This window comes from Nicotiana attenuata, chromosome 12, assembly GCF_001879085.1.
Source record: "Nicotiana attenuata strain UT chromosome 12, NIATTr2, whole genome shotgun sequence".
Classification (NCBI taxonomy): Eukaryota; Viridiplantae; Streptophyta; class Magnoliopsida; order Solanales; family Solanaceae; genus Nicotiana; species Nicotiana attenuata.
Genome location: NC_032000.1, coordinates 6,092,059 through 6,104,571, shown reverse-complemented (window position 1 = coordinate 6,104,571; position 12,513 = coordinate 6,092,059). Strand labels below are relative to the sequence as shown.

The 12,513-nt window shown below is 39.0% G+C and overlaps 1 protein-coding gene across 1 annotated transcript; it reads right to left on the bottom strand.

Annotated features, from left to right (window-relative positions):
- LOC109235836 lies at positions 4,147-5,769 on the bottom strand. The gene is made up of 2 exons (XM_019402085.1): positions 4,795-5,769; positions 4,147-4,704 (listed from the first exon to the last, which is right to left on the bottom strand). Exons 1-2 carry the CDS (start codon positions 5,767-5,769, stop codon positions 4,147-4,149), a joined length of 1,533 nt encoding a protein of 510 aa, XP_019257630.1.

The following is a 12,513-nucleotide window of genomic DNA, read 5'->3' as shown; positions in this document are numbered from 1 at the left end:
AGAAATTATCTCAAGGGGAAGGTGTTAGGCACCCCTCAAGATCCACTAGTGTGGTTCCCGGCCATGCTATGTTGTGACTTTAATGCAAATAGATACACAAAGGATTTTACACATAAGGGTTGCAAATAAATACGTGACAAGTATGTGGGATCAAGGTCTAGATGATCTATAATTTGTTTAAAAGGGGGACTAAACGCAGAAAATTAATCAATACATTGAATAAACAAAGAAGAAAAATTTGGAAGAAAAGGCATAATAAAGTAAAGTTAAGGAGGAGTTTTGAGTAGTTGAAAAGACAAGATTTTATAGATATTAAACAAAGTTGTATAAGAAAAGGGGTCCTAGGTTTAAAAATCACATGTATCATCCACACAACACCGGTAATCAATTGTACGCGTAGTGTTATCGTGTGATCATCATCTCCATGTCTACCCTTCCCACCCTGTTAAGGTATTAAGCGCGAAATAGTCTCGTTTACTTATTGCATGCTATTACCCGTCCCACCTATCAGTCCTGGAGGCTTTTAGGACTACTAATCCTAAAGGGAGGAAGCTTGGCTTTTCAGAGGTTTAAAAAGGTTAAAATACTAAGGCGTCAAGCAAAACACATGAAAGCAGTTATGGGAGCACAAAACAATTAAGGCTCAGATAAACCTCCTTTAATCACAGAAAATCATGTAGTTTAGCATGTCTTACATGTACTGATTAGGTCGAAATTATGCTTAACGTTAGGCAGGCTGGTTCATTACATATTTTTAGGCAAGAAGTTCGCATTAGGCTCGCCTGGCTGCAACTTATCGAAGACCAGTGCAATTAATTAACTACATACTTGTTTGCCTACGTGATGGCCTACAGGGATGGCATCTACTGGTTTCAGGAATAAAGAAACAAACTGATTAAGAAAGTTACCAGTTTTAACAGAATGGTGCGAGTTCTGTAATTAGTGCTAATCTTAAAACGAGTGATGCAGATTTGATTGATAATTCCTATAGGCATACTTTCTAGCGTCGTTAATTTGAACACTTTTTATAAGCGTAGCGAAAGCGCAGAAATACTATAAGCATGGTATCTGAGTACTGTTAGCAGTTAATCCTATAAATAGGTTTGCCTAGTGAACAATGCATGCGTAGAGTCTGGATTTCTGGTTACTTATAGGCGTGGTATCCATATGGAGATGCAAAATTCCTACAGACATGGTATCTATATGGATGCATAAACCTATAGACATGATATCTATGTGGATGCATAAACCTATAGACATGGTATCTACGTGGATGCATAAACCTATAGACATGGTATCTACGTGTGATATGCAAATGTGCAAAGCTGTAGGCAAGATACATGAGTACAGAAGTGTGGTAATTCCCTATGAGCATGATATCTACCCCTTTGCATGCATGGTTACCCTTCCCTTTTCACTAATCACCGCAGAGGTTATTACAAAATTTTATTACAGACCAAGATGAATCAAAAACTGGAAATAAAATTACAATCAGAACTCTTAAGCTGCATCCAAGGAGCCTAATTCAAACCCAAGGTCTAACAATATGATATGAGCCAACTGCCAGGATCAGGTTCCAAAGCCTTTCTCTTATCTGGAGTGTGTCAAAGTTCCAAGGAATTTCAAGAACTCCAGGCAATGCTCACACCCAGATATCAGAACTGAATGAAAGTGCAGTGTGGAAGGGCCAGCCCTCCAATGTCCAAATTCAGAGGGAGCTCAAGGTCCCAAGGCAAGGCTCATTGGAGGGGGGCAGAACTTAGAGTCTAGGAACAAGTGTAAGTGCAGTAGAGGGATATAAGGGATGCCAAGGCAGGCTGGTGGCCATGCCCAGCAACATAAAATGCTGGCACACCCCTGACCAGCCCACTAGCCAAATATTGGAGAGTTAGGACCTATTGAAGGTCAGGTTCAACCCTGGACAACAATTTGGATGCTGCCAGGCCAAACCTTAACTCAAACACACATAAGGGAATGGGGATAGGAAACTGAAAGAGCTTAGGACCCAAAGGGTCTAGTTTACATCCATAGACAATAACTTTGTATATTGTCATGTTTTTTAAACTATAGCTCAAACACATAGGGGGACATGGGGAATGGGATTCATTGCAAGACATAAGCAAGATATAAGCACATTATACAAAGGTTAAATTCTACAGGCAGTAAAGTAAGCATGGATAGGAGAATTGGTAAGTAAACACATTAGAGTTGATGCTGGAATTAAAACTAGGACATACCTGTTTCAGAAAGAGACAAGCCAAAGAAAGCAGAAGTCTTGCAAAGAGGCCACAGTACAAGCAACAAGAGAGAATACTTTTGGAGTGTGAGTGTGAGTTCAGAAAACTACGAATGTTGGTGTGTTGTGTTAATAAAAGAGCATGTATTTATAGTTTGAAAACAGGTAAGGAATAAGGCAAAGAAATAACCATGTACCAATTAGAATCAATCAGCAGAAGAATTTCCTTTAATTAAGGAGTTCAAACTTAAACGGTAATGAACAAAAGAGTATTTAAGGAAAGAGATCAAGTAAGCATCTTGTGCAAAGTAGGCAATTAGGGGTAAATACATAGGAGTTTAATTAAGGGAAGAAATTTTGAAATACACGGTCAAACAAATAAGGTAAGAACCAATCAGTACCCAATAAATCAAAGAATCAGAGATTTGCAACTATTGGTTCATGAATAACCAAGTAAGAAAAGGCTAAGGAAAAGGTTTTACTTAAGAAGAATCAGTAGCAATCAATTACCCCCCCGAAAAAAAAGGATTCTGATTCGAACACAAGTTGCAAAACCTTTTGAAGAACGATTTTAACACATAAAAAGGGGTTGTCATGCTAATCAGAGGAGTATAGTATAGAAGAATTCATACACAAAAGGATTCAAACTCAGTACATGGACCCCAAGTGAGTTTGAGAGAGTCCAGGGCTCAAATAGGACCCTAGTCCAAACACACAAGACCAAACTCGCCAAAACCCCCACATCCTAGGGTTTTCGACTTGAACCAAATGCAAAGAAGAGGAAACAAGCAGATACAGTAGAAGGTTTAATGCAAACAGAGTCATGGAATTAATTCGAAACACAATGAGAGTAGAAGAAACAGTAGAGGAAAATATGCTTAAGCAGGCATAGTAAGCTCACTTAATGAACATGGTAGAAAAATACAGTAGGCGAAGCATATCAAGTCGTAATGGAAGGCAAGTAGCAGAACATAGCATGTGAAAACATAGCACAGAAACATAGCATGTGAAAACATAGCACATAAACATAGTAGAAGGAAGAACAAAATATAGCAAACATAGTAGAAGAACATGTGTAAAAAAGAGAAAACATAAGAACATGGTAGAGACAAACATACACGAGAAAGGGAGAAGAAAGATCGGAAAACACATAAGCATTTTTTCAGAAACCCTAAATCAGAAAGAAGTGACTTTGGAAAAGAATTTTATAAAGAAAAGTTGGGGAAACCTTTTAAAAACTCAAAGTAAAGCATGAATCACACAGATCTGAAGAGAATTGGAGAAAAACCTCGAACAGCTAGGGTTTCAGGTGAACCCTAGAACGAGAAAGGCTTTGGAAAATGTCTGATCTAAGTCGGATAAGACTGGAAACAGGCTCAGGAGGCTAAGATATGCCGGAGCCAAGCCGGAGATGGCCGGAACCCTCAAGTCGGCAGAGATCTGGGTGGAGACCTTTGAGGTCTAGCCTCAAACCTTCAAATACCAAGCGCACAAGAGCGATAGGAGGTGAGTATGAGGGTTTCACGGCCTGAGAAGCCATGGAAACCGGCGAGAATCGAAGGGATTAGGGTTAGCTTGGGTGGCGGCGACTAGGGTTTGCAGAGAGAATGGGAGAGGAAGGGAATTCAAGGGCGGCGGGTAGAGGGAAATGAATTAGGGTTGGGGGGTTTGGTAAATTAAAAAGGAAAGGGTGTATTTGGGCCGTTGATCTTTTAGATCAACGGCTGTGATTAGAAGGGGTTAGGTGGGAGACCGGGTGGGTCGGTTCAAACGGGTTGTTGGGCTAGATTAATTGGGTCTAAAATTGGGCTAATTTGGGGGTCCAATGTGGCTACAATTGAAATAATATCTGGCTAGCACTTAATGGTCATTTTTCCCTTTTTTTATTTTATAAAATAGTGAGAATGATTTTAAAAACAAATNAGGATCAGTGCTACCCCTTGACCAGAGATAATATAGCCCAAATACTCCACCTTATCTTGCCCAAAGGCACACTTGTACAGTTTAGCATAGAGTTTTTCCTTCTGTAAAACTTGTAGGACTTGTCTAAGATGATCTACATGGATGTCCACTGTTGGACTGTAAACTAAGATGTCATCAAAGAAAACTAGGACAAACTTTCTTAGAAAAGGTCTGAAAACATGGTTCATCAGACTTTGAAAGGTTGCAGGGGCATTTGTCAAGCCAAAAGGCATGACTTTAAACTCATAGTGTCTCAGATGTGTCCTAAATGCAGTTTTATAGATGTCAGACCTCTCCATCCTAATTTGATGATACGCAGCCTTTAGATCAATCTTGGAATATATACAAGATCCCTTAAGTTCATCCATCAAATCATCTACTAAAGGTATAGGGAATTTATCCTTTATGGTCATCTTGTTTAGCTCTCTATAATCAATGCAGAACCTCCAACTCCCATCCTTTTTCTTCACTAATAGTACAGGTGAGGAAAAAGGAGAATGACTAGGCTGTATAATTCCACTATTTAACATTTCATTGACTTGCTTTTCTATTTCATTTTTCTAAAAGTGATTATACCTGTAAGGTCTAATACTCACTGCTGTTGCATCAGATTTGAGAGGAATGGAATGATCATGGCTCCTCTGTGCTGGCAAAGTCTTTGGTTCTTCAAACACATCTGGAAATTCCTCTAGCACTCCACTGATCCTTTGAGGTATGTTCCCTTGTATTTCAGCATTCTTAGTAGTGATTGTAAATAAATGAGCCCACAGCACCTTCCCCTTTTTGAGAAGTTGTTTCACTCCACCAGCTGTCATTCTATGGAGTTTCCCTTCTTCAGAATATCCCTTAAGGTCCACTCTTTTCCCCTTCACACTCACGTGTAACTTGTATTCAATGAAATCAAATAGAATGGGATTATGTTTTCTCATCCAATCCACCCCCAAGACCACATTACATCCCCCAATATCTAGTAACCTTAGCTTGTGTTCAAAATCTATCCCTTGAGTCTTCCAGCTAAATTGAGGACAAGATTGGTAACTCATCAGGTAGCCCCAATTAGCCACAGCTACCCTCATAGGTACATCATCTTTAACTATACACCCTAGGTGTTTGGCAGTCTCACTAGCTATGAAACTGTTGGTGCTTCCACTGTCTGCTAATATAGTCAACATGTTCTTCCCATACAGCCCTCTAAGCTTAATGGTAGTAGAAGTTATGGTGCCTGAAAGTGCATTGAAACTGATGGCCTCATCCAATATCTCTTCCATCATCCCATTAGGCATAGTCCCACCTTCTGTACTTAGCTCTGTAATTTCTTCCTCTTGTTTAGTACTTCCAGGTAGTGTATTCAGCTGCCTATTCTTGCACACATGGCCTGGGAAATACTTTTCTCCACATTTGTAGCATTCACCCCTTGCTTTCCTAGCTTCAAACAATTTAGTCCCTGATAAAGTTGTATTAGAACTGCCTTCTTTTTGTGAGTTTCCCACAGTTTTGTTCCCTGCTGCTAGATTAGAGCCTTGATACTGCCCTACACTCCTCACTCCACTGAACCTATTTTTCTTGGCCATGGTATCAATCAAGTTCTCATTGTGCCTAGCCTTTTCCACAGATGACTTAAGGAATATGGGTCAAGCATCTTCACAGTGTGCCTAATTTCTTCTTTCAAACCTTCAATAAAGAACCCTAGAAAAAATTCTACAGGCATAGTTGGGTATTTTATCAACACCCAGGCCTTCAAATCTTCGAACCTCTCTAAGTATTCATTGACAGTCCCTTTTTGTTCTACCCTTTTAAACTCCCCCAACAACTTCAAGTTACTATTATCATATTCATTAAATCTCTTGCAGATTTCTTCAATAAAATCTGACCATCTCACAATCCCTCTACTCAATTGATAAGAAAAGTACCAAGACTCAGCCCTCCCATTAAGATGAAGAATAGCTGATTCTAATTTCTGTTGTGGGTCTGTAATATGGTTGTAATGAAAATACCTTTCACATTTGCGCAGCCACGATCGAGGATCTCCTTCCTCAAAGTATGGGAACTCCACTCTAGAAGCAAAATTGTTCACCAGATTTCGCCCAGTCTGTTGCTCCGGTGGTTCTGCTCTTCTCACTCTGCTTCCAGAACCTTCCAATTGAAGACCATCAGCTGGTGGACTCCCCAGAATGTCGTCCCTGTGTGAAAAGAGTTTCTCCATCATCACATCAAATTTTCTGTTCAGATCATCCATGTTTGAGTCATTGTAACTGATTTTCCAATTCTTTACATTCTCCTCAGTGTTTTAGCTCTCGTCTCTGTAATAGTCATGGCACCAGGATACTGCTCTGATACCAAATTGTTATGGCTTGATTCAGTTTAGCACTTAATGACAATTATAGAATCAAAAGGAAAACTGGAACTCTTATTCAATATCAATGAATGGTAATCACCATCGTTACATGCAACTACTAGAATTGAAGAATTGGGAATTAAGAATTGAATAAGAAGAAGAATCTAGAAGAAAGATTAAGAGAGAAGAATTGGTTGAGAGTGTTATTTATGTGGGCCGAATGTTGTTGAAGAAAGAAACAACACAATTAATAATCCATCTAGGGCAATAATAGAAGATGGTCCAAACAGTATAAATGGACCACAACCTGTTGAAGAGCCTCCACTTGAAGAGTTTGAGACTGTTATTGGTGGGGAAGGGGCTGCTTCTGGTGGGGAGGATTTTTCTGGTAATGTAGAAGAGGAAGTTGATAGTGTAGAGAATCTGAATGGTGGAGAAGGGGCTGATGAAGAAGAGGTTGCTTTAGAGGTAGCTAGTAGTGAGTCAGATCTTGATGAACTTCTTGAGGAGAATGATAGTGAGTTGATGAAGAGGCCAGGACCTTCAGAAATGAGAGGAGAACTAAAAAGAATGGTACCAGAAGGAAGAAACAACATGAAACTGCTAGTGTGCCTATAAGAAAAGCTCGAATTGATAAAGGTTTTGAAGATNCGTGGCGCAAACATGTCAAAGGCTGGGGAAACCAACACTGTGGCTAACACAAACCAACTCCCCTCCGCCCTCCCACCAAGAAGTTTTCTTTAGGTGCAGGGCCAACAGGGAATAAGGAAGCGCGAGGACTACATTGCGGCGAATGACGGACGCACCACTTGCCTAAGATTATCTCTCCTTTTTTTTGCTTAAAATTTTCTAGCACAGCTAATGCTAACTTCTGAATCCTCTACAGGTGCCTCAGAATCATACAGCTGACACGGAAATTTATACATAGTAAACGGCCTGCTCAATCAACCAGAGCACCCTCTACAAATCGCATGTCGACTTCACCAACCGAAGTCCTGTATATAGCAAACTGTCAGCTCAATCAATCGGAGCGCCTTGTACAAATCGAATGACGGCTTCACCAACTGGAGGCTTGTATATAGCAAATTGCAAACTTCGCCAGAAAAAGCAATTCGCAGCACTGCTCTTTCAATCACGAATACCGGGGTATACAATAAAAAACCTTGTTACCAACGTCTTTCCAATCGATGGTCGCAACCTAGCTTTGCAGTCAAGAGTATCTCTTGGGCATGCTTTCATTTTCTTTACTATTACTTTGAATGTTTTGACGTTTTGCTCATGCAGCTTTAGGTATGATAACAGTTTTTATCAATTTTGACGTTTTGCTCATGCAGCTTTAGGTATGATAATAGTTTTTATCAATCCCTCCTGAACGGAGAATACTTTACATCTCAATGCAAAGCTCTCCCAACAAGCGGAGATGCACTTTACAAAACGAGCTCTCCCAACAAACGGAGATATCTCTCATTGCAAAGCTCTCCCAACAAGTGGAGAGCGCTTTACCAATCAAGCTCTCCCAACAAACGGAGATAATTTTCAAATGCTCCAACAGCTGCAGAACGCTACACAGCCCGTCTAACAAATCGAATCAGGATCAAGTATCTCATCATCCCAATCCCAAATAACGGCTCACCGGCAGCCAAGCATCATCATTTATGCATCATTTACATCGCATCTTAATATATTCTACATTATAATATATTGGTATGCATATATTTCATTTGTTTTGCAGGGACAAACATTGCAGCATGGAACTTTCTCTTAGAACCAGACCAAACTACAGCATTATGGGGCCAGCCAACCTAGTAGGGGCCTAAGACCCCATCTCAGGACGATCAACGAGCTCAAAATTTTGAATCACCAGGCTGCAAAATTCAAGTTAGCATGAGTGGCCTATCTTCCATCTTGCCATATCGTCACAATACGATACTGGGGCAATTCCTGCGACTGCCACTTCCCCAAAATCAATACTCCAGAACTACATGAGGCCTGATCCTCGTTAAGCCCGAGGTATGTAAGAAATTCAAAGCCAGAATTCGGCCCCTATATCTCCAAAACTCTTTCCAAAATCTTCCAAATCCTGCAATCCTTATGCCAGTCTTGCAATGTATGCCTGAAGTTGGGACAAAATTAGCCTTGGGTTCAATTTCTTTGCCCGAAAACTCTTTCATCGTCTCCGGCAACTGTTGACGGTCAATTTTTACCCTCAATTTTAAACTTAACTTATTTATACTTAATAATTTGCAATAAATGTTTTCAAAGTATTTTCAGTAATGAATACCTATTTTTAGAAATTAATTCAGTATTAGTTTCAAAATTAAGCATTTGGTATTAGTATGATGTAATTACAAATTATATTTACAATTTAAGGATTATAAAATAATTTCTATTCGTAAGTTATATAACTAATTCAATAAATTACTTCTTAAAATAGTTAATTAGTTTACCAATTCAATAGTTCAAATTAATGTCCTAGTGAAGTATATTTATATATAATCAATTAATTACAATAATTAGTATTATTTAACAATAATAATTTTCATTGCATTTTATTGAAACTATTAAAGTTATTCAACTTAAATTCAAAAGGGATTAAAGGAAAAGGCCACAATTGCAATTCTTGAATCAATTATAAAATGGCTACATTTTAAATGATTTTTAGCCCAATATAAGGCCCAATCCGAAATAACTCATTCCAAACACCCCATCTCCATTCTAATGTGGCAATTCGTGCCATCTCCTTTGCACCAATCACTGCGTGCCACGTCATATTCCCTCACCGCTCACAAAACAAACACACTCGCATCTGAGTCGTTGGTCCATCTGATCAACGGCTCACATTTATTCTCAATTTTTTTTTTGATTTTAAATACCCGCCCCAGAGATCTCATTCCCACCGTCCAAAATCTCTTAATCCAACGGCCACTGAAATTTCGCTCCAAAAATCTTTAATGACCAAATTATCAAGACCGTTGATCTCAAAGATCAACGACCCATATTCCATCTCTCAAATTTAACCCTAGAGACGGACCCCTAATCCCCCAAACCATAATCATTCACTCAGAGACTCGCCGCCCTCATTTCCCTAAACTCTCTCTTTTCTCTCATCCGTCTCCAGCCTATCAATCCCAAATCCTTGCACAAATTGTGCAAGGTCACATAAATCAAACCCCAAACACTCAATCTTCCTCCCTATCTGCGAATATCGTTGTTATTTTCCTCTTTCAATCACTGGAACTGAAACGCCCAGTTTTGAAACCCTAAGCTCAAAACACCATTAATTTGATTCCTACCTTGTTCTTTCAAATCAAACATACATAACACTCATCTTGTCCCTGGGCTATGAAGTCTGATGTTATTTTTTTGTTTCATCGAAGAAATTTTTAAAACCCCAGTTATGAAATCACAGACCAAAATATGAAACTTCACATCTTTGATTTTCCTTCATGTTCTATTAAATCGGAGCATGCATAAGCACGTTTCATAGCCTCAACAAGATTATTCAAACTCCAGAGGTCAAATGCAATGACCTCTGGATATTGGAGCTTTGATCTATGGGTTTTCCTTCAACGGTCAGCTTTTCTCACTCAGGTAACGTGTTCACCATTTTTCACTCCGTCTCCCAGATTTTTCACTCGATTTTGTTAACATCATCAATCTTTCGTCACTTTCCACTCATGATTTTGAATCTGTTTGAAACCCTAGAGCCTTAATGGCACTATAAAAAAGGGCTTTAATGTTCTCACCTAACAATCATCTACCACAACCGAGAATCACCAACTAGACAAAAATCATCTAAGACCAATTCTGAGATTTCAAAAACCTAGGGTTTATTACTGATTCCTTTTTTTGTTTCTGAGTACTTTCGCTTCTTCGAGCTTGAAACTTTGGGGTCTTAAGCAACTAAGAGAGATCCTTGTTTGGTCTGCTACTCTCAAAAAGGTCAGAACCTCTCTCATTATTCTCTTTCTTTCATTTTTTTGAATACTACAAGCATGCCAAATTAGGTTTTGTATATTGCAGTTGTTCTATGATATTTAATATGCTAACATATTTGTGCTATGTTAGTTTAGTAGTTACTTGTGATTAGTTGTCTTACTTTGAGTCTTTAGTCAGTGACTGATTAATCATTAATCGATTTCTTTTGATCTTTGTTCTGAGTTTCCAACAATCTCCATGCCTAAGTTATTATATGTTCATGTTCAACATGGACTTCATGGCTTTCATTGACCTGCAGTAAGCTTATCCTTATTGCATCTCTGTAGTTTTTGTGAGTTTTGAAGTTGAGTTTATTACCCGATAACCATAACTAAGATGAATCTGAAGTTGTTTAAGTTTATATCCCATGTCTTTTAACCTTAAGCATGAACTTTAAGTGTTTAAATGCTCTTCTCTGCTTATGGTTGTTAGACTATTTCTGAGTTGCCACTATGGTCTTTTACTTTGTTTAGTTGCTATTATTTCTGTTAACCTAATCTTGTTTGAACTAAACCTATCTTCTCTTCTCCTAGTAGACCTATTACATACACTTGCTAAGACTAAGTTATCCTCCCCCATAACATAACCATGGTCCTATTTCCCTTCTTCTTTGTTATAAGAATCGATAACTTGTACAGCCTGACTTGGCTATTTTCTTGATCAGTTAACATCTTCAGCTGCTAGCTCAATCTAAAACTTACTATGTATCATATCCATTGTGGTTAATCTTTTAGGGTTATCATTGATCTTTGAAAACTAGCATGTATTTTGTCTCTTAATATTGTCTTCCCTTTACAAGGGATCTATTTCCACAGTGTTGATTATTCTCGTTTTTTAATTATATGTCTATATATCAGTCATGTGTATTTGAATATGTTGAAAATCTGGGAATGTTTCTAATAACCTTCTTTTATTCTTTTAGACATGTATACATTTGGGCCTGCTGAATTCCTAAGGAACTCGGGCCCAAACCAGCCTTGCTGCATCTTCGGAGAGTCCAGTCTTGCCATAGCCGCGCCTCTCAAATTGCTGGGCCTACCTTTAATAGGCCCAATCTTCAAAGTCAAATCTTTTCCCTTACTCCTTCATTACTGCCCATTATTTTCGTAGCTTAGTTCATTGCCTTAATTATTTTTGCTTATTGCCTTTGTGTCTATCGCATTTTTGTTAGCATTTATCAACACACATATATTAGATTACATGAAACTTAGGCAAAGCTTAAATATATAGGACTTAAAAAGATAGCTAGTAATTGATACTCGCCTCCGGTTAATTCCAACTTGTTTATCTTATACCCTCACTCTTCTTAAAGGATTTTTGAAGCTCAGGTCTTTCATTGGAACTGCAGCATGTTTTCAAAGAATAAAGGATGACGAAATTGAGTCCGTCTTATTGAAGAAATTTGGAGAAACACTTTCAAATGGGGCTACGATGTGGTATCATAACCTACCCCCGAATTCAATAGATTCATTTGCCATGTTGGCAGACTCTTTTGTAAAGGCACACGCTGGTGCCATCAAGGTCGCCACCAGGAAGTCCGATGTCTTCAAAGTCAAACAGAGAGAAAACGAGATGCTAAAGGAATTTGTATCTCACTTTTAGATGGAGCAAATGGAATTACCACCAGTCTCCGATGACTGGCCGGTACATGCCTTCACTCAGGGCTTGAACGAATGAAGTTCGGTTGCTTCGAAGCAGCTAAAATAAAATTTGATCGAATATCCCGCAGTGACCTGGGCAGATGTGCACAACAGGTATCAATTGAAGATCAAGGTCGAAGACGACCAATTATGAGCCCCCTCGGTATCAGTATATCCTAGCAAACTCTTAACAAAGGAACAAAGGTTTACAGAAAGGGAGTCGAGACCAAACAAGGAAAGATACCAGCCATATGTAGAAGATCGAAGAAATGCCCCGAGGCGTAATACACCTCGAGGCGATCAAAGGACAGATCGAGGTCCAAGTTCCTGGGACTCATGAGTAAAGCCGGGTTCAATAGGCA